Source organism: Anopheles funestus, chromosome 3RL (assembly GCF_943734845.2).
Source record: "Anopheles funestus chromosome 3RL, idAnoFuneDA-416_04, whole genome shotgun sequence".
NCBI classification, from domain to species: Eukaryota; Metazoa; Arthropoda; class Insecta; order Diptera; family Culicidae; genus Anopheles; species Anopheles funestus.
Genome location: NC_064599.1, coordinates 7,446,280 through 7,472,057, shown reverse-complemented (window position 1 = coordinate 7,472,057; position 25,778 = coordinate 7,446,280). Strand labels below are relative to the sequence as shown.

The 25,778-nt window shown below is 39.9% G+C and overlaps 1 protein-coding gene across 5 annotated transcripts; it reads left to right on the top strand.

The window, feature by feature from the left end:
* The first annotated feature begins 2,000 nt into the window (after nt 1-2,000).
* On the top strand, nt 2,001-25,710 carry LOC125769879 (nucleolysin TIAR). 5 transcript variants are annotated; one of them, XM_049438843.1, is made up of 9 exons: nt 2,001-2,139; nt 4,256-5,113; nt 6,219-6,306; nt 8,649-8,724; nt 9,260-9,362; nt 13,902-14,094; nt 14,167-14,490; nt 14,567-14,714; nt 17,461-25,710. In XM_049438843.1, exons 2-9 carry the CDS (start codon nt 4,864-4,866, stop codon nt 17,500-17,502), a joined length of 1,224 nt encoding a protein of 407 aa, XP_049294800.1. In that variant the 5' UTR covers nt 2,001-2,139; nt 4,256-4,863; the 3' UTR covers nt 17,503-25,710. The 5 variants fall into 5 exon arrangements, with proteins under 5 accessions (XP_049294800.1, XP_049294798.1, XP_049294802.1 ...); XM_049438841.1 differs by having other exon boundaries at nt 2,004-2,195; XM_049438845.1 differs by lacking the exon at nt 2,001-2,139 and adding an exon at nt 2,245-2,264.
* The last annotated feature ends 68 nt before the right edge of the window (nt 25,711-25,778 follow it).

Sequence of the window (25,778 nt, the reverse complement as noted above, 5' to 3'; positions counted from 1 at the left end):
GGGGGGGGGGGGAGGGGGAACACAGGGAATCGGCAAACGATGCGGTCGCACCAACACCAGTGCATCGTTTAAACCGGCGCACACCAACGAGTTCGTGACTCGGGTTTTTGCAGAAGCTCTGTGTGTTCCCTCTTCCCGTTAGCGGTGGCACCGAAACACAAAACTCTATCACATGCCCGGTATGATGCTACTGTTGTTGTTGTTGTTGTCCGTTTGGCCACGGTTGGCTACAGATCAAATTAAACGAAAACATATAAACACACCAAACATACGCATACGATGCGGGCGCACACAGCCACTCGTCGAATGGTGAGCCTCCCGGTTTTCCCTCCCAGTGCCCCCATCCCTCCCCTCCCCCCTTTTCCCTTAAAATATGCGCTCTTGAACCATACATTTCTGAAGGCTGCAAAATTCTGGACCGGATTCTGTGTTAGCGCTGCGCAACAGAGCAACGCACATCCTTCGCCATTCGCCCTCCCCCCAGCCGGGCCTCTGTTCTGTTGCCATTTGCCGTTTCAGATTCGAACATGCAGAATAGAGGGACGTGGTAGGATTATTTCCCACACAACATCCCTCTCTAGGTGGAGAAAGCTTTCCCTCTCCCGCGGTCGGGGTACGCTTGGGGTGGGTCTGTTTGGACAGCAAATCAAAAAAAGAAAATGGAAGAATAAAAAAAAAAGTTACTACAAACAACTTCCCGATCCAGCCAGTTGTGCGATGATATTCGTAGAGCAGTTGAATGTGTTTTTTTTTTTGGTTGCATATACTATATGCGTACCGTTTGAGTACCGTGTGAGCCGCTGGTGTTTCGTCCTTTCTTGCTGCTTATTGTGCAATTTAAACCATTTTTATGCTCCGGAAGAACCGACGATCTTTCGGCAGAGAGCGCGTACACTTTACGTGGTATACGGTTGATGGAAGAGGAATAATTTATAAAATTTTCAACCAAACAACGCTCCCTTCTCCTTTCTTCCCTCCCATCCCTGGGCCCTTGATACACCATTATGAATTTTAGGCTATTTTCCTACCCTAAACACGTCCTGCTTTTTCCCTCCACTCCTCCCGCCCCGTTCGGAAACAGTGCGCTGGCAGCAGAAGAGCATCTCCTTTCCTGAGTGGCGTATACCTTCCACAGCACATAACACACAACACCACCGAGGGGATATATGTGGCGCATTTGCAAGCCAGCAAATGGAAGCAAAAAGTAGGTGTACAGCGAGCGATGAACACACGAAATGAACACCGCGATGAATAACATCAGAACGCGCGCCGCGTGTCCTTTGTTCTTTGTCTATCCAGAATCGTTCGTCGCGAAAGGCACGCGTGTTGCGGATTGTTGTTTCATGTTGCTTGAATCCACCGTGTGGATGTGTTTGTGGATGTGGCTTTGCTGGCTTGGAAAAGTTTTCCTTCCATCACACGGCACAGGGTCCTGTGTTTCTTCCCATCTCATCCCAAACCCCCGGACACCCCGGGAGGGAGAATAGTGGCAATGGAATTTCATTCGTTTCGGGGCTTTTTTTCAATCTTCCTTTTCTCTTCCTCTCTTCCTACCCTCATAAAGAGGAGAAAGAGGGGGGTTGCTTTTTCCCATTTCCATTCCCTGGTTTAGGGAAAAACATTCGCCGAGCTAGAACGCGCCGGCATCCTGGCTCGCTTGCCACCGAGTACAGACACAATCAATACACCAAACACGGCAAATGGGGGGGGGCACACACACACTAGCAGAGTTGTGAATGAAATGCCCCGAGCCTGACAGGACATGCGAGATGCGTGAGTGGGTGGGGGCGTGTGCAGGAAACGGGCGCAAAAGGGAAGACGGTGGGACGCAATGAAACGTTTCGGGTATCCTCGCGGGATGGACGACCACACAACGTTGGTGCATGCGCACAACGGTTCGGTTTGTCGGGTTTTTGTCGGGAGTCAGGGCGTTCGATGGCCCGGGGACCGTGTGCATCTTTGTTCTTCTCCCCCCAAATAGATGTCTCACCAACCCCCAAACCCTACAACAAGCGGCATAAAGACGAACAGAAACGAAGGAAATGCTGAACCGAAGCACGCGATTCACAACGGTGGTCGTGCCTTTTGTCTGCTTGATCCTGGCACGAGCCCATCAGTTAGAGCTGTGTCCGCCTTACGGTTAGTACGATTTAGTTAGGACCCTTGTGCTTTGTGGCTATTATGGTATAGTTCCTGTACGTTTTCAAGCCAAAAAGAGGAAAAGAACATATTCTTTGCATGTTGTGCAAAACATAAAAGCGTGTGTGCGTGCGTGTGTGTTTGTGTCCATTTTCTTTTCCCTTCATTTCACTACACTAAATGCAGGTTTTTTTTCCAGATATTAGCAATAACTTCACACGCATATAAAAAAACGAAATGGGGAAAACATAAATTTTCCACTACACGCAAAACATACACACACATATACACACATGTACAACGATTCGCACGAACGTCAACGCACTCACACTGTCACAGTCGTTGGAAACTCGTCCTCGCCACATAGCGTCAGTGTTGCGGACATAAAAAAAATCGTGCAAAGTGTGTTAACAAAATGGGCAGAGCTCACAAAACTCTATAAAATAATAAATAGAACATGAATGAACAAACCGTGGCTAGCAACAAATAAAACATAGGTAGGCCAAACTGAATGAGTGCGAGGTGGGCAAGGATACGAATGCCGCAGTTTTGGGCCAGGTGGCATATATATGCACAGGCAAGTGTGACGGTGTGCGTGTGTGTGTGTTAGTGAGTTTTCCTACGAAATAGCGAAATCAGCAACACCAGCAGAAAAGGTGTACAGAACGTGTTGATAACAGTGAGACCGTGGTGCCGTGTGTCCGTTATTAGAGCTCGGGAGTGTGTTGTTAATTGATGAAAAAAGAGGCTCGCCAAAATGCCGCAGAACACCCCATATTTCCAGTCACCCTGGTTTTCCCTTCCCTTGGGCCCCTTATTTCGGTCCCCTAAGGGTGAAAAACTGTACTGAGGTGGAAGAAATACAAAAGAAGAAGCAACAAAAAAAAGCAAGAACACAACGCACACAGGAACCCTGGAAGTGTTCGAAAACGGAACAAAGGAAAACGATAGCTTTTTATGAAATTTAATTTATGCTGATGTATGCCAAATCGGGGAAATGGACAAAAAAGAAACCCTGAAACGGACCATCAGTACTCTGCACAGGTATCCGTGTGATGGGCGATGGCGAATGGTGTGGTCAGGCTACGGTCGTGTGGTCGCATTCGCAGGACATGGGTTTTTAGCGTGAAATGTGTATATGTGTGTGCCGTTTTTAGTAGAACTTTTGCGACCTAACGAAGAGCACACTGACACGCGCACGCACACACACAAGCACTTACTAAAATGAAGTGAAAACAAGTGAAGAAGTTGGCAGGGAACTGAACTGATGAAGTACATTGGTACAAGGATATACCAGGACGGAAAGACATATAGCAGAACGTACGCGACACGCAATTGCTTTGCCTTATTTTACTTAGAAAAAATAGTTTTCCACCATTATGGTTTGTTCATTATAGCAGAGTGCTATGCATAAGTTTTCCAGTAGAATTCATTCATTCCATCATTCCGTTTTTTTTCCTCTTTTCATTATCTCTTTCCCTTTTTTCCTTTTTCCCATTTTTTCTTTGTTTTTCCCCCTTTGTTTGTCTTCTTATTTCTTATTAGAAAAAAAAACCTCCATTTAGAGATAGTGGTTTCATTAGAATCTCATTGTGCTGGTATTTTCCCATTTTCCAACTCTTTTGTGTATGTGTGTTCGCTCTAGTTAGTGCCGTGCGTTCCTATGAATGGTTGTTGTTGGCGATTTGCTTCGGGTTTTTCTTGCGCATTGATACATCTAGGGGTAAATGTCAAATTTAGCAAAACCCCTGCAGCATCCGGACACGGACACATCGAACAAAGGACACAAAGAGTTTTCGGTGCTAGTTGCTAGAGAAGAAGGATTTTTGGTGGCTCAAATGTGTGTTAGTGAACTGACTACTAGCCGGCAAAACGAGTATACTACAGTGGTGCAGCGACTTCTGTGTTGCTATGCACACATGAGCTTATTTTATTTGCACACACACACACACAACATGTTTTACACAAAACAAAAACAGTGTATTGCTGAATCTAAAATTTTGCATTGATAATGTAATAACACACGCATGCACACACGCACACACGCTCTGAATTCATCCATCAATTAGAAAGATATATTACGAGCAAAATTCGTTTTTCCCATTGTTTTCTCCAGTGTCCAATTGATCATTGATGCCGACGCGGTGCCGCAGCGCTAAACACAACAAAAAGAAAATAAACTAAACAAAAGTTAAACCAACCAAACAAACACGTCTGCAACACTGTAAAACATTCTGCTAACAGATCATCAGACACCTAGAAGACAAACTAAACCCCGTTTGGCACTGTTAAAGCGTGTGAAGCGTGTGTGAACGAGAGAGATTGAGAGAGAGAGAGAGAAAAAAAAAGAGAAGAAAACCTATAAACCCAGAGGACCACAACCTATTTGCATATAAAGTAAAGAAGGTAGTAGCTGTTTTATATTGACATTTTACAAAACAAAACACTCACTCGTGGTGTGGTGCGTAGCAGAGAACGCAATACAGTAGGAAAGGACAAAGATCCTTTAGTCCACACAACTGCTGCAATCGGACATACATCGGTTTTTTTTGCGGCGATAACAGCCTCGATAGCCGCCGCTGCGCACGAACGGCACGACACAACGACAACAGAGCGACAGCGAGAGCTCAACAAACGCACACCAAATTTTTGCCAAATTTATCCTGTGAACACAAAGAACTGTCAGTGCTGGGGTACAGATACGTGCAGCCTGCAGGCACCACCATGCTGGCCATGTCAACGCTGATGATGCCGGCACCAACGATGGCGCTCGGTGCACCGCAGCTAGCGGTGGGCCCGCACCAGAAGCCACCGGAAGCGAAACTGCTCGCAATCCATCCGGCACACACGCAAACGCAAACTACTCCTCAGCATCAGCTGCAGGCGCAACAGCAGCAGCAGCAGCAGCAGCAGGCGCAACAGCAGCAGCAACAGCATCAGCAGCAACTTCAGCAGCTGTCTGCAATAAAGCAAGGTAGGCTGAACGAACGGTAGCAGGGACAGCATGAGAAAGTGCTTTTCACGGATCCCCACCCTTGTTAGTCATGACGAGAGATGAGCCGAGGAAGGATGCGATTAGGGCCTCGGAATTCTGGATGATATGATATGGATTCTGCAGCATTCTTGGGACGCGTGAAAATTTTGTGTACAATTGCCGTACACGCGACCGTCCGGGTGTGTTCGCACAGTTTAATGATTCAGTAAATAAACTTACATTTTATTTATGATCCCGCCTATACACCGGAGGGGTTGTTGCCGCGTTCTCTGGTGTGGGATACGCATTGCAGTATTTACAACCGATAAACCCTATGTACAAGCGGCAGCAAAACAGAGGACAGCAAAGCGTGTGTGTAGAGTCGCGTCGCGCCGTCCCGGACAACACACCGGAGAGGCGACGCGCGTGCTGTCGCGGTGTGTTCTCCATTTCCTTTCGAGTGTGACCGATCTTCCGCGAAGGGCTCTCCCCTATGTGACACCGGGGGGCTTGGTTAGCAGCAGCAGTAGCACCAGCAGCACATTATTATTGCCAATGGTTTGTGCTTGTTTTCCAGTTGCTTTTTTCCAACACTACTGCTATTCTCCTCTTCTTCATCATGTTGGTTTATGTGCGTGTCAATCGGTCAATTCCTCTCTCTCAAGGGGAGGGTTTAGTGCGTGGATGTCATACACTAGGGGGTCTCTACAACTACGAAGAATTGCAACCAGTTGTCGGGGGGATATGATGATTTTAAGCCTTCTTCTTTTCCTTTCTCTGGCACTACAGACCCTCTCTTCTCCGCAGACCATTCATATTTATTGACTTGTTTCTGACATGTCTTGCGTACGTGAGAGACCAATCCCGGATGGGATTCGTTACACGTCCTGCCGTGTGAGAAATTGGTGTTGATACCACTGCACTATCGGTTCTCTGTCTGTGGAGAGCGTTCATAGTTGTATTGTATGCCCAATTCCACCAGTACTGGCAACAGGTGTAGAAGTTATCTACTTTGACGTTTAAGTTTTCTAAACTCATTTCAAATAATTTACCCATTCGCTTGTGTAGTTTTTCATTCAACTGCTTACCATATTTTTTTCCACAGAGCATTACCACATATTCGTGGGTGATTTAAGCCCGGAAATTGAAACGCAAACCCTGAAGGAAGCATTCGCCCCGTTCGGAGACATATCGTAAGTATGCCAAGTGGCCCACCTTGGGTATTATCCTTTTCTTCTTACTGACAAGGCACGAGCAATTGAATCCCGTTCTTTTTTTTTTTAGTTTTGTTTTCAAATCAATCATTTAGCGTGAATGTTAGGTTAGGCATTTTTGCGGTGTTTTTTTTTCTTCGATTGTATCTATCATTTTACTCACTTCAGAGCTCGACCGTTCCAAAAAAAACCCCGTGAGCAATTAGTTTAAACTTTTGCGTTTTGTTTGTTTATTCGCCACAAACTGTGGACGTATGTGCCTTTGCGAGTGGGCCTTGGCACATCAAAAGACTCGGGCTGCTTTGGCAATGTGTTAGCCGAGCGCTTGGGGACCTTGCTGCTGGTTGGGGAAGAGTCAGCAGTCCTAGAAGCGGACAGCTTCATTAGGATGCTGTGTTTCCTTCCATACGCTCCAGTGGAAAGTGTGCTCTCGGTGTACAAAAAAAAAGTTTGTTTACTTGAATAAAAGTTTCATTTTCTTTTTTTTCTTTACGCTTTAGATAAAACCGTAACCTTCTTTACCAATAATACGTACCGTGTACCGTTTTTGCTTCAAATGAGTTGATTAGAATTTTATCTCACCCTCTTTTGTCTGCTCCATTCCTGGAGACGTACACGTTTTGATACTAATCTTTTTACCGTTTGTTTTCCTTGGGTTTGTTCTTACTTATACGATATCTTCATCCATGTTTTAGCTTCGTAAATAACTCTTATATCCAAACCATTATATGTAGGCTTTAGGCGTTTTTTGTTCATTGTATTAATTGTTTGTTTTTCTACCAACCTTCATGAATAATCTACCAACATGCAAATTACTTATATACATATATGCATATATATACAGCTACGGCATCAATTTGTGTATATATGTATGTATACTTATTAATATATATATATACATTTATCAAGCTTCCTTCCTCGTTGTATTCGTCGTGCTGTTTGATGGTTTTACCTTTAGGCAAATAAATAACCGGCTAAGCTCAGGGGCAAGCTGTCAAGCTAACCCCAACTTTCATAAGCACTGCTTCTAGAAGTATGGTGTTTTTCTTTCCCAGTGTTAGCGAATATATCTATATATAAACATATAAATATTACCATATTTTAAACAATCTTATATTTAATGGCGCCGTTTAAAACGTGTACTAGTGTACTTTTCCTACCTCTGTATGTCGTTTCGTTTTTAAGTTTTCGATGTAAAATATGTTTGGATGTGGTTTTTTCTTTTTCGTTTGTTTGTTTGTTTTTTCATTTCCATTTCTTTGCCCACCTTCTACGCGACCTACAACTGCTACAACTGCGATAATAGACAGCAGTGTTTGTTTCTTTTACTAGATCCCATATTAATAGTTTACGCCACCACCCAATAGTGTGCAATGAACATGTTTTCCATCTTCTACTGTACGTATTTTATATCTAATAGCCAGCTTTTCCTGTTTTGTTTTCCCGTACACTCTAAATATGTCGAGTAATGTTTGTGTTAGCGCGTTTTAGGCTCTATGTTGCCTTGGTCAGCCTAGTTGTGCTCGATAGTCCATCCCAGCTCCTTATCCCGATGCAACAAACTTCCATTTTAACCCTTTTCACCGGAATTGCGAAATTAAGAAAGCCAAAAATGGCAATGGGACCAGTAGTCTAGCTCGGAATTCTGGCTAATACTGGGCAGTTGCTGTACTCTCATACACAGAGATATATACTGTCGACTCCTACAGCGCCGTCAGTTCGCCGTCATCACGCGTGGTTTGTCGCACTCGTACAACGCATGCTCGCCCATAGAGAGAGCCTACGCCGTACCGAACGCAAACCGTTTGGTTGGTCTGTTATTATTTCACCATTCACCTTTTTTTACCCCTTTCTACATATGCCCTTTCGCGTCACCATTCCGATGGGTGACACCACATATCTTTCTTTCTCTCAAAAAAACCCACATGTCGTCTTTGCCATGATTGCTCAATTGTTTCATTAAATTCCGCAACATCCTCAGAGGAATGAAGCCTTTTCTTTGTCTTGGTCGGGGGTTTGCAAACGTGCAATATTTACGTAGGTTTAAACTTGCGTGTACTTTTTGGCGAACGAAGCGTACCAATTACGTTTGCCAACCGCTACACACCAGATTCGGGATATGTTTGTATCATTTTTCTACCACAATAAGGACGAATTAAGCCAAATAAATGAAAATGTCACAAACAAAACACAAAAGAGACGCCTAGAGCCGCCATCTGCTTGCGCCTTTTTACTAAACAAAAAAAAAACAAAACACAATCTTCCAATCTATTCTTCGTGTTTGCATAATTAACTCACACCCAACCCCCCCTTTTTTATAGTGATTGTCGCGTTGTTAGGGATCCTCAAACATTAAAATCGAAAGGATACGGATTTGTTTCATTCGTAAAGAAAACGGTAAGTAATGTTCCAACTTTCTATATCTAAAAACTTTCTAATAAAGCAATAACAAAAAAAAACCTGGCAAATTCTTAATAAGAAGGCAAATCATTCAAAGGCAGCATCAAGCAGTTTGTTTTTGACAGATGGAGACGCTGTAGATGAGAGTTGAGCTAGGAAAGTTAGTTTATAACAGTGGCTAACAAGCTGACACAGTGTGTTGAGTACGACAGGGAGTATGTTGAGATGGAATAGAAACAAAAACACATACAAAAAAACGAAATAATTACAGTACAAAATTAGAAAGCTAATGATACAAGCGCTCATAACCAATATGCAATCACTTTTGTCGTGTATAATATATGTACACACAAAAAACAATTAATTAGTATGGTAATAAATAAATTCTAGATAAGAAACAGAAAGGGAAAAACCTTATTCGAAATGAAGAAACAATTAATTATAAAAAGAAGAACAAAAAACCAATCAATCCAAACAAGCAAACCGAGAGACTGTATCAGTTAAAACCCAAACCAACCACTAACAATTCTAGGAAGCGGAAAATGCAATTGCGGCTATGAATGGGCAATGGCTTGGTTCGAGGAGTATTCGAACAAATTGGGCAACTAGGAAACCGCCGGCTAGCAAAAACGAAAGTAAGTATTCCCGAACGCACGAAGAGCATCCTCGAAACTGCATTTCTATACCTTAGTATGTAAGCAAACCAAACAAACCAAACAACAACAAGCAAACAACAAGCAAAACGCAGAGAGAGATTAATCTTGCCTCTTTTGCGTACATTATGATTTTTTCTTTGATTTTTTTCATTCCTGTTTTGTTTCCGTTTCTGTTTCGTTTTGTGTATGGCATTTTGGCCTTTTTTGGCAAATGGCAAATAGAACAGTTGAACAGTTGGATTAGGTTTTTCTGTTTTCTGTTTTAGTTTACGTGTTTGTTTTGTTTGTACTTCGCGCGCAAACGGTTTCCTGTGGTTCGAAAAAAAGTGACAAAAAATACTGTTTAAACAAAATACAACTCTCCGATATAGCTAAAAAAAAGTGGATTCGGTTAGCGTTTGTGCAAAAAAAGGCGGGAAAATAAAAGCAGACGCACCTTAGAGAAACAAAAACCACATTGATACAATGCCTGGATCGTTATAGAATTAGCGACCGATTTGCAAGGAGCACAAAATGGTCGCCGACAAAGGCAATCAATGAGAGGACACAAGCAACCCAGCAACCACACTATCTCACACTCCGATAACAGACCAAAAACAAATTGATGCATTTTTTTTTAAATACAAAAAACAAAAGGTAACGTTTTCGCTCCTTACCGAACCTGAAATGCGATTTTTGTTTTCGGTTCTTTCATTCTTTTCCGCCCCACTCGTTTTGGGCCACTCCATCATCTCCGTACCGCTACGGGCCGTTGAAGTTTTTGTAAGGTATTCCATTTGTTTTCGTGTGCGTTTCATTTACTGTCAGTTTTTAATTTACTTCTTTAGCTCTCTTCCCCTGTTCCCTTTTTTTCACCACCACTCTCTGCACACTGTACCATCCCCTTGGAGGGGGTGTTACAACTGCCCCTCAACCTCCCCCCCGCACACTTCACCTAACCACCCGAACCCGGAAAATAGGTTCTCTTGCGAATGCTACCTTTGGCGCGTGGATGCAGCTACGAAAGCTCTTTGGAAGCCATTTTGGGCTGACAGACACATAATATTCGTGCCATCGACTGAATCGACTAAAACGATGAACGATCAAATTCATAGCATTTCTTTTGTCCCTCTATTGTTTTTGATTCCACCATGATAACACCACACGATGATGATGATAATATTGATGATAATGATTCTTATAATCCTTTTACCCTTACTACAACAAACAAAAAAAAACGGAAACTAATTCTTCAAATTATCTGTATAACCCACGCCTATTGCAGTAGAGCTTTAAGCTTGAATTGAACCCAACACAAACATTCACAATAAAAAAAAAACTGTAGACCTATTAACCTGCGTGCGGCCAGAAACATATGCTTTATGTAAGTTCACGGTGCATGTACCGCATAAAATAAGAAAAAAAAATATATACAATTACAATTTCTCCCGATTCTTTTCCAATCTTAGTTTTACATATATCGATCTTTTTTCTTTACAAACTACTCCTACTAACTACACATACACACACGCATTCTTTCACTTCTACTTTTTCCTCCACTTCATTCGCCTTCTTCATTTAATTGTTTTCCTAGCCTCAGTTATGAATGCTGCCTTCCATTTTCCTCTCCTTGTTCTGGTACGTCATTATTGCTTTCATTTGTTAGTTTTTTTTCTTTTCCTTTCATCATGTTTAAACATAACAGTCCTATCTATCTATTGCCTCAGTTTGTTAGTTCTTTTTCTAACTGTTTGCGAAAGATTTGTGCAATTTCATATACGTTTTTCTTCGTTAGTATTACATTTTACATCCTTCTATCCTTGCTATTTACTATCCATGTTCACCTTTACACACACATACAAACAAACATATTAACACATACATCTACATCTATATATAAAAGCACGCACACATACACACACATGCGTTTTATTCATCCACACGCACACGCACCACACTGTGACACGTAAAACCTAAGAGCAGACTGCAGTGTCAATAGTTGCGGGTACAATCTCATTAGCAGATTAGCCCACTGTGTACATATGTTTTCTTTTTCGATCTTCGAGCGATGTGTATAGCCATGTAATACTGTAAAACATTTCGATCTTCGTTTTTTTTTTCGAAATATTTTTGTTATAAATTATTCGTCAATAACTTACTACTCTAGTTCGATATATCAACCACAAATATGAGTGTTGTATATTTTAATTTTTTTTAAACTATTACGTACTCTGTAGATTGTTATTCGATTCGCATGCATGATCAATGTCCAAATCAATCAAAACAACAATGTCTACAATGATATGAGCGTGTTTAGTACCGCTGCCGTCCTTCGGCAATTCTGCAGCCGAATGTCGTACGTTCCATTTGTCGTCAATAAGCACATTTGGAAGTCACTGTTCTGTCTGGTGTGCAAAGCTGTAGTTTCCACGTGCCTAGCTTAAGAACCGGCCAAACCATTTCTGTTTGTTAGTTTTTGTTTTGTTTCATTTTTCCTTTCACTATCACTGCTACCGCTAATGCTAATGTTACTACTAATTCACTACTGCTCAGTGCGCATTGTGTGACCGGTGTTGTAGTAGTATTCTTTCAACGGATTGTTTTTCTTTTAAGTAAATATACGGTGTGTCGTACTACTAGAGTGCTTACTGTGCTTTATGTTTTTGTTTTCCTACGCAAAAGATCTTCTCTCCCTGGTTTTTTTGGGGATAACTGCGATAAGTTTGATGCGTTAGCACAAGCGTTCGGTGTGCATCTTCCATGTTTGCTTGCACATTTGCTTTTCCCTCTTGCTACGATCAGTCAGTAAACCCATGCGTCAACGGGACGCAACGCAGCTTCAACTGACTCTAGTCTAAGCGAGATTCAAGAAACGCAATCCATGAAGAAAACAAAAAAAAAACCCATCAAATACTATATTGCAAAAAACAGAGCAAACTGCTTGCTCTCACAAACTCTCGCCACCCGGGATTATCTTTGCCGCTCATCACGGTCACTTACGCGATTAGGAAAAAAGGACCAAACATTTCGGTTTGTAAATTCAGGCTTCAGGAAAAAGAGACCACCCTAATCACACAACCAAACTGCCCAAGTGCATCTACATTCAAAAAATGTTTATAATAAAACTGAAGCCACAACAAAAGCGCTAGACAAAAGTCGAACTCCCTACTGCATACCAGTGTATGCAGGGTGGATGATCAAGGTGGATAAGAATTCGACATCGGAGTAAAACTGAACCTTTGAAAATGCCCCCCCCATTACACAAGTATTTGAATGTGTTGGTGAAACGTTAGCTGACCTAGTTTCTAACAGTATTTTTCTACCATTTTTTTCCTAACATACAAGCTTATTATATTAGTACTATACTTCTTCGAAATTTTTAATAATACTTCATATGTATAGTTTTACCTTATTATTACAATATCATTATATGCATATATAAATATATAATATTTTACAATACCCCTCAATATATTCGTGCGATATACTTTTGCTGATTGGTTTTGTACAACTTACATTCAAAACTCACATGCACACACCACTCCTTGCGTCAAATGCTATAGAGAGAGAGAAAGAGAGAGAGAGAAAGAGAGAAAGCGAGAAGAAAAAAAAACAACAACCAAACAAAACAAATTTGTATAACACCGGAAAATATAGGCGCCGTGTGCCGAAAAATGCGGCACCAATTACTTATGTAGAATGGCTTTCGATGTCTTTTTACTAGCATTTTCTTTCATCCTTGTTACTCGTTTGTTTTGCCACTAAGCTTTGGTATGGGTGTGTGTGGGTAGTGGCTGTCTGCAAAGTAATACTACTTAGCTGTCAACACATGCCTTAGTGCGTTGAATACATGGAAGCGGAGATCAAAGCGCGCTGGAGCAGCAGTTTGAGTGATGCGTCACCGATGCGTACGCTGAAGATGACGCTGTCAGGCATGTGTCATCAGCTACTGCTCATTGGATACGACGCACCATTCCAGCTGGTGAGCTCTCACTCGCTTTCAGTATCCGGACACAACTACTCGCACAGCCTAAGTAAAGCGTAGTAGACGTATACGTATATTTGTTTTAAAAAAATATCCACGTCTCCCTTTCGGACGATCTGTTTGTTCGGTTTTCTGTCGAGCATATTAGTGCTGTATGTTGTTTTGTATCATATATACAATATTCGTTTCACTACTTTACTTAGCATTGGCTGCAAGGGATGCTGTGTGGATTTTGCATATCTTTTTTTCCTCATCATTATTCCGAATCAAATCCAAAGTACTATTTTCTCTAGTTTTTTTACCATGTGAGCGCTCGAATGTAAAACGCACACACGAGTTTAATTCCAATTCGTTTTCTTTTTGTCAAATTATCACAGACATACACCACTATTAGCGCAGGTGCTGTGCGCCATTTTACCGTCTTGGCTAACGATTGTCTTTTCTCCCCCCCGTCCGTCTGCTTTCCCGTCTCCCCCGTGCCTTCCCTACAAACCCCTCACCTGCTGCTACTACTACCCCCTTGGTGCTCCCAACTTTTCCACGTGCCATTTCAGTCAACGCAAAGCCGCTGACATTTGATGAAGTGTATAATCAAAGTAGCCCGACCAACTGTACCGTCTACTGTGGTGGCATCGGTGGTACTTTGGCTGGCGGATTGAATGAAGACATTTTGCAGAAAACTTTCTCTCCGTTCGGTACCATACAGGAAATCAGGGTGTTCAAGGATAAAGGCTACGCGTTCGTAAGGTAGTTACAGTAGTTACGCTTTATTTGCTCAACCGAACTCACTACCGTCCGGTTGATTTCCACATTTCGCAGGTTCTCGACCAAAGAGGCCGCAACTCATGCGATTGTCGCCGTGCACAACTCCGAGATCAACTCCCAAACGGTAAAGTGCTCCTGGGGCAAGGAAAGTGGTGATCCGAACAATGCACCCTCGTTGGCTAGCCAGGCACTGAGCCAGACCGGATTTCCGTTCAATACCGCGTACGGGCAGCAAGTGGCCGGCTATTGGTATCCGCCGGCTCCGGCATATCCAGCAACACCGGCACCGGCGGCAACACCCTTGCAGGGTCAATTTCTCCAGGGCATGCAGGGTTACACGTACGGACAGTTTGCCGGCTATCAGCAGGGTTACATGGGGTAAGTGATCGTGTGCCGCCATTCCTTCCCAGCTCGCAACCAGCGCCAGAATGTTATTATTTCATTTCGTTTCCAGCATGGGCATGCAGATTCCCGGTGCCTGGCCTGCTGTACCAGCGCAGGCGCAGCTACCTACTGCGGCCCAGCAGATTACGGCCCAGAGCGTTGGCGGTGCATTGCCCCAAACTGCTGGGGTCGTCGCGTACCCGATGCAACAGTTCCAGGTGAGCTCACCACAATTATAGCACACTACTGCTAGCACTGATGCACACTGGCAAAGCACACTTCTCAATCTCCCATAAATGTACCATTCGCAGCCGGGCTTGTTGCACCAAGTGTACGCTAAAACTGTCTAGCAAGCTTTCCGTACGAATCCGCGCGAGACCGATCTCGCCTCTTACCGCCGCCCTTCTCTCGTTACATCGGTTGCGCAAAATGCATCCAAGAGTGCCATCAATTCTCTGTTCCAATGACCGGTACAATCTATTTCGTAGTTTATATTCCAGTTTGTTAAACCCATCCAAAACGTTTTAAAGCTTTCCCGAAGCTTTCCACAAATGTCCGTATTTTCCACTCACAGCCGCACAGAATTCATGGCAAACAGTTTACAGTTACCAGCCCTACAACCCTTCCGATATAAACCCTTTCATTACTGCCATAGAGATAATAACCAATTCTAAGCAAGTGAATCGTGGAAGAAATGGTTTTTCATTTTATGCGAACGCTTATTGGGACCGCTCGATGATTTAGTGGTAGCGGCGCCTGTCACTGATACGACAGGACCATTATCAGATCCCGGGATAAGTTAAGGTTTGGTCATTTTACACACTCATGAGTGTAAGCATGAAGCCGTGGTGAGACAAGTAGCAAAAAGAGTAAATACGTGAGTTGAAACGAAACGTTTGATACACATGAGTTGAAACGGAATACATGTGTACAATACCCAAACTAGCCAAATAAATATACTTCTCGCTCTGTATAGAAAAATATCTATAACAGAGAAAATTTTCTAAGGCTATACCCTTACCTTTTTTTGAGTAATTTTGCAAAATTTTATAAATTGATTTATTTTAATCCGAATTGGTTGAAATAAGTTTCTTTTCACTCAAATAACGCTTTAAATTAGAAAAACATTAAAAAATCAGAAAAAAATTGAAAAAAAAATTTTAACCCGAAAATTTCATAAGGCTTACCCCTTACGATTTTTTTGGGAAATTTTTCAAAAAAAATTAAATTGGTTTATTTTAATGCCAATTGGTTGCAATGTGTTTCTTTTCACTCAAGTAATGCTTTAAATAAAAAAAAAAGTGAAAAATCATAAAAAAAATCAAAAAATTCAAAAAAATGAATATTTATTAAGGCTCATTTTTGCACCAAGTTTTGCCTATAACTCGGTCGGTATCCAACGGATCGCCAATCTTTAACCTGTGGTCGATAGATGGCACCAATGGCTACATTTTCTTCTTGGACGGCAATGCCCTCAGATGTCTGTGCCAGAAGTTATTCGAGTAACCAAGTTCCTTACCCTGTTTGAGAAAATGTAAAATTTTCTTCATTTTTGCACCAAGTTTTGCCTATAACTCGGTCGGTATCCAACGGATCGCCAATCTTTAACCTGTGGTCGATAGATGGCACCAATGGCTACATTTTCTTCTTGGACGGCCATGCCCTCAGATGTCTGTGTCGGAAGTTATTCGAGTAACCAAGTTCCATACCCTGTTTGTGAAAATGTAAAATTTTCTTCATTTTTGCAACAAATTTTGCCTATAACTCGGTCGGTATCCAACGGATCCCCAATCTTTAACCTGTGGTCGATAGATGGCACCAATGGCTAGATTTTCTTCTTGGATGGCCATGCCCTCAGATGTCTGTGTCGGAAGTTATTCGAGGAACCAAGTTCCATACCCGGTTTGAGAAAATGTAAAATCTTTCTCATTTTTTTCCTCATTTATAAGTTGATGTATTTTAATGCAAATTTGTTGCAATAAGTTTCTTTTCGCTCAAATAGCGCTTTAAATTAAAATAACGAATAAAAAATAACAAAAAAAATTCAACAAAGTTTTCAACTCGAAAATTTCATAAGGCTTACCCCTTGCCATTTTTTGAGCAATTTTGCTAAATTTAAAAATTTGCTATTTTTTAATGTGAATTTGTTGCAATAAGTTTCTTTTCACTCACATAACGCTTTAAATAAAAAAAAATGGAAAATAATAAAAAAAAATTAAAAAATATATAAATTTGACTATCTCCTAAGGAGAGGCAGATCCCGTTTCATGTCCTTTCCGATCAGACTGGCCCGCATGTTCGCTTATGTAGGTTTGATAGTTCGGCAGAGCGAGAAGTATATTCATTTGGCTAGTTTGGGTGTTGTACACACGTATTCCGTTTCAACTCATGTGTATCAAACGTTTCATCTCAACTCACTCGCACATTTTCGTTTCAACTCACGTATTTACTCTTTTTGCAACTCATGCTACATGCTTAAACTCATGAGTGAGTAAATCAAAAAAGAGTCACTAAAACTCCTCGTGGTAAGTGAACGAAACTCGTTCGATACAACGTTTCAACTCACTATCTCACTCTTACTGATGACTCTTATCGATTCAATGGCTTAATAGCTATCAACGGATGAACGGGGATACTAAGCTTCTGTTTTACCCAGCTTCTAAACACGTGTTAATAGTCTCTATTTTCCTTCTGAAATTGTTTGAACGTTTAGCATCTACTATCTATGGCAAAAATGCTGATTTGCCATGCGGAATAGCACTATTATACATGCAGATTACTACAGCACAGTATCAATCGGCACACTGTCAAAATACGGATTGGTTTATGAAACGATATTAGTCACACTGCTATTATTTCGTACATACTTGCATACCCGCTATACCCAAATAACACATAAATCAACCGATCATGATGCTGCATCCGTTTTAATATGTTCCATTTTTCCTCCTACCTACATTTCAGTTAGCTGAAGACGAATGGTTAGCGCCAAGTCTTCTAGTGTAGCTTCCCTGATGGCCATCACTGTGCGGCTGTGTCTCACAGCGTAATTAGAATGCAGAGTATTTGAAGAGTTTTTGGAAAACCCAACAAAAAAAAACACATACACACAAATCAGCCTGTTCATCTGACTATGTACGCACAAACACACGACAGACAAAACGAATACGATTCGGTGGTACAAAATCATGCAAAGAACAACAAAAAAACAAAACGCGAAGCATCTACTGCACAAGCGTGCGGCCATCCGCATGGTTGTGATGAACTAGCAAATGAAACGATGTGAGACCAGAACAGCAACATACAAACAAAGAAAAATGAAAGAAAAAAAACAAATAAAAAAAGAAAAAAGAAAAAAAATCAAACAAAACAAAAAAAACAGTAACTACTGATAACTATGACGAAGAAATAGTTGATGAAAGAGAACAGAAGAAATGGGAAACATGTGAAGTCGAGTGTAGTAGATCGGTAGATGACAGCGTCATCACTTAATCCAATCATATGTCAATAATAACTGTGGCACACAAAACACATACAATGAGATACAGCGCAATTGAAGAAAAGCGTTGGGCATTAGAACGAAAGGATGGCGCGGCACATACACGCAGAGAGAGAGCACTAAATTTTACTCCTGATATTTTTCATGATAGATAGTACTCATTAAATGAAAACGCTGAGCCGCTACCAACACGTGTAGGCGGGCAAAACCAAATGCGGTGTAATGGCATTTACATGGCGAAACTGATTTTTACAGCCAGCAAGTGCAATAAGCACCAACAGTGAAGAGTGAAAAAGATAAAAACACCCGAAAAACATGCGTATAGCGCATTAAGCTATACTGTGTCTGTGTTGCAGTGTGGCGCCACAAAACGTCTCTTTATGCAGGTGACCGAAAGGCACCGGGCAAGGCATGAAATAGACTAATGAGAGCAGAGCTGTAAATCAGTCGGGTGAGGTAAAACAACACATTGTGAAAACAATAATGATTCGTCCAACAAACGCTAAAAACGCTAACCGGTGTAAAGACATGACCATTGAAAGGATTATCGCAACGGGCGTACCCGGCTGACGTTTTGATGTAGCAGTAACTTTAGTAGATTTCGGTTTCAGGCAGGTCGCATTTCGGTTTACTTGTTTTTTTTTTGTTACAGTTATAGTTTTTCTATCTTTTATTTTTTGTGTAAGATGTCTGCAGTGCTCAGGAAAACATTTTGCTTTTTGCGGTTAATGAGAATTCTCACGACAAAGATGTAAATTCTGCAGTGCAAAAAAGTACATGCATGACTGAGGAAGTGTGCAAAAGCTGAGACTCAGATGTGTCTTCTTAATCCCTCTAAATGACCAGCGCACAGTATCAATTCAATTCAACCAAAAGAAACAAAAAACTTCCATTGCGGTTGGAACCACAAGAAAAAAGGGGTTAAAAATGGAGCTCCGAGTATATGAATTTTATGTTTGATCTTCATACTGATTTGTTCAACAATCGTATGTTGCTCATTTACTGTACTCCTTTTTACTTCTGTGAAGTTTAGCCCACTCAACCAAAATGCAATTTGTAGATGAATTCTTTGCTTTACTTGTGATTTTTAATCTATTTATAAAAATTTGTTTTTACATGTTTAATAACTACTCTAGAATTCCATCGTTTGTGAACACTGCTGTTGATGCTACCTGCCATTAGAGACGTTACAATATTCCGTTTTACTAAAACAGCAAAACCGTTTCATATATATGCAAAAGAAAAAGTTGCATTTTGCCATACCGTTTAGTAATTTTTCTCGTTTTACTCTTGTTTACCGTAACAAGGTGTCTATTTTTTTATTGACAACTCCTGTAGTACCATTTCCGAATTTCCGAAGATGGCCACTACGCGAACAAAACGTATGAATGTATGCGGAACGGTATTAAAAAATTCCAAAACTGCTATATATATTTTTTATTATTTTACCAATTTTTGCGAATATACAATGTTTTATATAAACGAAGCGTGGAAGCGAAAGGAAACATTTGTTTAGACCAAATATTTTTAAAATAAATGAAAGAAAACAACAGTGTCAATACAATCAAAATTGCATAGAACAAAACGAAGAGAAAAAAAAAATACATTCATTTGAAACCATTGTGATGAAAAACTGTAACACAACAAGATAAACATAAAACATTGATTCACGCACAGAAGCAAACAAAAGGAATGGATAACGAGATCCATCAAACAGTAGATGATGTTTACTCAAAAAAGAAAAAAAGTAAAACCGGAATGATAAATTATATTGACGACTAAACAAAACAATACATATATATGAAAGTAAATAATTATATATATTATATATAGAGGACGCTCACGAAGCTCCAGAATTAAACATACACTTATACATATACACAAAATAGATAGGAGATATTTAATTAACTGTGAACAATTTACCAAACAACAACTGCAACATAAACAGCAAACAAACAAGAACGGGAAAGATATATTGAATTGTATTGGGCACTAGAAAACTACAACAACTGAGTAGCAAACCGAAACAACAAAAAAAAACATAGAGAAATAGGGATGGTTTGGTTGGAACGCAAATATAAGCAACAGCAACAACCTACTTTACCATGATCAGAACACATAGGGTTACATAGTGCAAACACTAAACTCATACAAAGTATATTGCAACAGACCGTTTGAACTGTTTCATTTTTCTTAAGTACACAAACACAAAAACACACACACACACTATCGAAGTAAATTGCAACTCGTAATTAAATAAAGAGTTAGTGAATAGTGTTAAAAATAAAATGGGGTTTAAACCTAGAAACAAAAAGTAAAGTTAAGCAAAACATTTAAAACAGTAAAACCGAAACTCAATCAAATCAAAACCACAACTAATAAACACACACGATAGCAAAACTGAACCCAATCAAACAAGAGCAAATAAAAAAAATTGAAGCAATTATTCAAAAGTCAGCTAACGGCATGGTGAAGCAACTAATAAAACAAAACAAAATAAAAACATTAGAAGGTATTGGAAAAATCGAAATGCTTCGAAGCGATCGCGACAACGCATGTGTCGAAAGAGATCACGATCAACGCATTATGTTGTATCGTTGTTGGTGGAAGAATGGAAGAATGAGAGAATATAACACACCATTTAATCATTCTATGGAGCAACCGTGAAGCAACTATCTCTCTCTCTCTCTCTTCCCTGATAGCCAAGATGGATTAATTAGCCCAAAAAATCAGGCGATCAGGTGCGCGAACAGAACGGTGAAGTAAATATGTCTGTACATTGTAGATGCACATCATTTTAATGTATTTCGTTTCGAAAGCAACCAGTTTATGCTTTGTAACGTACCGTGTTTCATTTCTTAGGCGTTGCTTTGGACCAACTGTAACCAGTTGCGATTAGAATATGAGTTGGGAAAAACGAGTTTATTTGTGTTGTATGTGCCGATGGTGAAAAATCAATTTCTACTCTAGCAATTAAAAACGTGACCAGTAGTAGCAATTCATTGTGACGATGATAAATAGGCGGATGGTGGACGACCGGGGAGAAGATAAAAACGCAGCAGAAACGCGGCAAGAAAATAGTAATGCAAAGCAAACAAGTCTTCTTACTATTGGACGAGATCCCTAAGACACATTAGAGGAGATTCCCATATCTCGTATATTAAAATAATATATTTACATATATACACGAGTCCCTGAAACAAGAAAAAAAAAGGTGTTTGTTACTTTATTTACAACTATTGAACGTATTTGATTGGATTTCAGTTGTGTGTCAGCGTTTTTTGGAGGATGGTTTTGAGTTTTAGATAAACATATATATTGCATATAGTTTGGAAAACCTACCTTCAGCCAAAACGAAGAGTTCTAAGCGGGGAAGCATAAACGTAAAAATTTAGTGATCTTTAAGAATTGTACTAATTAATCCCCTAAAACAAAGCAAACAACTAAGCACACTTTCTATACAATCCCAAAATGGTGAAAACTTAACGCAGTTGTGGACACATATACAGACGGCGCGATCTTTTAAACACAACCACAACAAAACAAACTACAGCTGGCAAAACTTAAAATAAAGCACCATTAAAAAAAACCCGATGCGAATGGAGAAGTAAAGCAAAAGCGAAAGCAAAATCAAAACAAATCCGTAAACAAATGAACAACAATTAAATATATCTTACCTTAAAAGCAAAAGAATCTAACATCAATACGAACAGCAAACAAAACAACAAAGCAAAAGAAATAGAACTCAAACCGAATCAACAAGCAACAACCAATTATATAGCTTTTAAAATAAAGAAGAAAAGCTGGAGCGTGAGCCAAGCTCCACCATGCTCCAACAACCACATAGAACGTTTACCAGTGCGAATATTAGATAGGTATTGGAATCTTTAAATGAGCAAGAACGCTAACAGGTGTGCATAGGGGAAAAAATCGGCCACGTTACAAACACTTACTAATCCTACTTACAATCCAATGCGCACAAGCCGGAACACAACAAATGGTAACAAATTGAATCAAATCAAAACGTATTTACGCTCCACAAAATACAACAACCGAACACCGTTTCCGTTTCATTTATCCGTCATTTATGTTGCAGTACAATCTATTAGCAGCCACTTTTCGAAGCGTATTTTTCAACGCGCACACCAGGCGTGTGCGTGGAAACGCAAAAAGGCACCGCGCACACAACACTTAAACAGACAAAAATCGAACACGTTAGCAAAAGTGTCGAACTCTTAAAACCGTGAAACACGCGGCTTATAAACACACAATTGAGCAAATATGAATTTTGCAAATAAAACAAGTTTGGGTTGTGATGGAACGACACAGTGTCATTTTGCCTGCGTGTGGATAAGAAAGGAATGAATTTAAGCGGGATGGGCATTAACTTAACAAGACAAACAAAAGCGATGGTTATAATTAAATGAAAAGAAAAAATATAACAAAAAACAACGTAGCACATAATTTTCTGGCGGACGGTATAGTTGCAGCAGCGGGAAAATAACAAAAAACACTAACTAGAAGAGAGAGAGAAAGAAAACAAATAAAACAACAAAAAAATAGTCATACGGGGCAGTGATTTTTCAGCGAAAATAACATAGCACAAACGGACGTGTCATATAGACGCAAAAGAAGGTTCTTAAAGATAGAAAGTCTATTTTTAGTGCATATTGTAGCATGATTTGAGTGTTTGAACCGAACCAATAGAATGTTCTCTCATTGAGTGTGAATGTGTGAGTAGGCTGAGTACCAAGCGGGTGGGGGAGAAGAACAACAAACACACTTTTTTCGTAAAAACAAAAAAAAAACAAACAAACAAACAAATAGATAGCAATAGGAGTCTGCGGTCGGTCGGTTTGTCGAATGATAAATGAATTGATTTACTAAACATTTAAAACTCTTTAACCTTTAACCAGCAAAACCTAACCAACAGAAGAAGGGCAATCGATATTAAACAATTTTGCAAATATGAAGAACAAAATATAAGATTAAAAAAAAAGAAAGACAAAAACAACTGTGTTACCAGTTAGTGCGGGGATTTGTAGGAGGACAGACAGGTGTGAGGTGGGCTTTCAAAGCCGGCAGACACACACAGAACATGCAATTTAATAACAACTAAGCGTTAATAAAAACCGGAAAAATGAGAGAAAACAAAACAGAAACAAACCTACTATCTACCGTAAGAAACTTCTACAGCTACTATTAGTATTACTAACGAGAAAAAAAAATGACAACAACAAAACAAATCTATCATACTTAACATCACCAGGCACTGGTGATTGCCGAACTACTATATTAACGATTCCGATGCTACCTCTGACGGGAGGCAAGCACTAGACGTGGAACTGAAATACTGTGATTTTTTTCGTTTTCTCTGCATGAAAAAAACCCTTTGGACCTATGTATCAACCCCCAATCTAGGTTGTTTGTTCAACATTGCTCAGCTAATAGCTCGTTGGTTGTTTTTACTTCGTTGTTGAGTTCGTTATTAGAAAAATTCATTGAATTGCGAAACAAAACTATGATAAAAGAACTATTTCCCCTTCAGTAAAAAAAATAAAGAAAAGAAAAACGGAAAATCTAATTACGCGCGAATGAAGAAACGGTTTGAAAGTATGTAAGCGCTACTCGTCGGGCGCGAGTGTGTTTGTGCAGTTGATGCGTTCGTGGATGCGCAACTGAAACACAGCGCACCGTTCCCGCGGTTAATGGTTTTGATCGGCAAAACATGTGCAATTACAGTAGCGAAAATTATTGATCTTAGGTGAAAAATGCCGCTCGCAATTGATGCTTTAGCAAGGCCGCGCAAAACGGTACACACACACACACCTTTGAAAAGAAGTGGTTTTGGGTGGGTAAAAATCGTATGCCAAGCTTTTACACACTTTCCCTCAGCGGTTTGGTTTGTTACAATACACAGTAACGCTGTGGACCCTAGCGGGTACGGCGGTGTACTATTGAATTTACGGCGGACTGCCAAATGAAGGAACATAAAACAGCATTAAGAGAGAAACAAAACCGAGCTATGTCGTAGTTTCGAGGTCGAAGCAAAAAAAAGGGGGGAAATATTGAAAACAATGTCGAAGATTTATTAAGTATTAAAGTAAGGAAAACATACACAACTACACACAAACACACACACCCACACACAATTAAATACAGACGGTATTTGTTTGTACACAAGTGAAACATTAAAAAAAACAAGCAAACAAACCATTTAAAAAATTATTAAATATTGATTAAAGGAAAACAAAACGAACAAAAACAAACAAATCAAACATATTATATTTATAAATGAGACGACACAATGAAACTGTTTGTAAAACACATATTTGCTGCTGATAACAAAAACCAGCAAGTAAGATGCATCTTAGCATGAAGTAAGAGATAACAGAACAAACACAAAAACCACAGCGATGACAGCACGGTACACAGCTGGGCGGCATTGTTGTCGGTGTTCGTGCAAACTACATTACCGAGTGAAATGCAAATGGAGACAGAACGCACAAAATGGAACATACAATACATTTTCACGAGACGTGCAACCAAACAAAACATTGGATAAGGTGTATTCATCTATCAACGATATTTTGCAATTTCGTTTCGGCCAGAAGCACCGGTGATGAAGGGAATACATGCTAAGAATTAACATAAGAATATCCATAAAAGCAGAAGAAATTCAATCAAGCAAGAAACACATACACACACATAAACATACCAACATAAACACATGTTTAGCACATTATAGATGTAGACGCACATATATAAATTGAAATAATTAAAAAAAAACACACACACAGGGAAATGCCCAAAACCCTTACCCCAAATTACACAGTTCGTTCATTGACTTAATAGCCCAAAAATGCAGTATGCGATACTAAGCTTTGTTTGGAAATGGTTTCCGCATCCTTGGGAGAGTTTCCAGATCACAATGGAATCTAATCTGATTAACAAAAAGCCACAGCTTTATTTCAATTCTGTTATAATAAGATGCATTTTCGTGTTGTTTTTATAACACTTACACAATGGTTAAGTTAAGCAACCATTTTGTTGCAAGTAATTTTCACATGCAAGCAAACCTTTCTAAACAACGATAAAACAAACGACAACCGCATCCACAAACATACACACATACTATATGTGATGCAAATGTACGATCATTTGGGATGTCGTGCAATTGTTTACAAAAGTACAGTTCAATTCAAACTACTAGAATTAAGACAAACACACCCAAAAACACAAAACTATATATATATACATTATTGCAACAAATAACAAATTGCAAAATGAACAAAATACATACACACATGAAAACAACAAAAAAAGAGAGTGAAAAATATATACCAAACAATGTTTGCAAAACTATTATTTTACAAGTACGAATATTAAAAACGAAACGGACGCCGGCGACAGGCAATAACCTATTAACGAAAAGGAGGAGAAAACAAGGCAAATACATTGTGCTAAGCTGTTTTAAAATGAAACTAAATATATGCATATTGCGAAACATGGCCCAACAGCAGACAACAACAAAAAAAACTTGGGATAACCCAGTAATAGTCAAATTATATGGGAAAGGACGGTTAAAAAAAAGGCAAAAAACAATTGAATCAAGAATAGTGGAAACTAAAATCAACAGCAACAAATCAACCATAAACTAATACAGTTGTATTGACACGAAAATATCAATAAAACATGATGATTATCAAAGCAAATCGTTCTGGTGTTATGTCAATTCATTTGATTTACTTTTTTAGCTTCATATCAACGACTGCCCAGATAA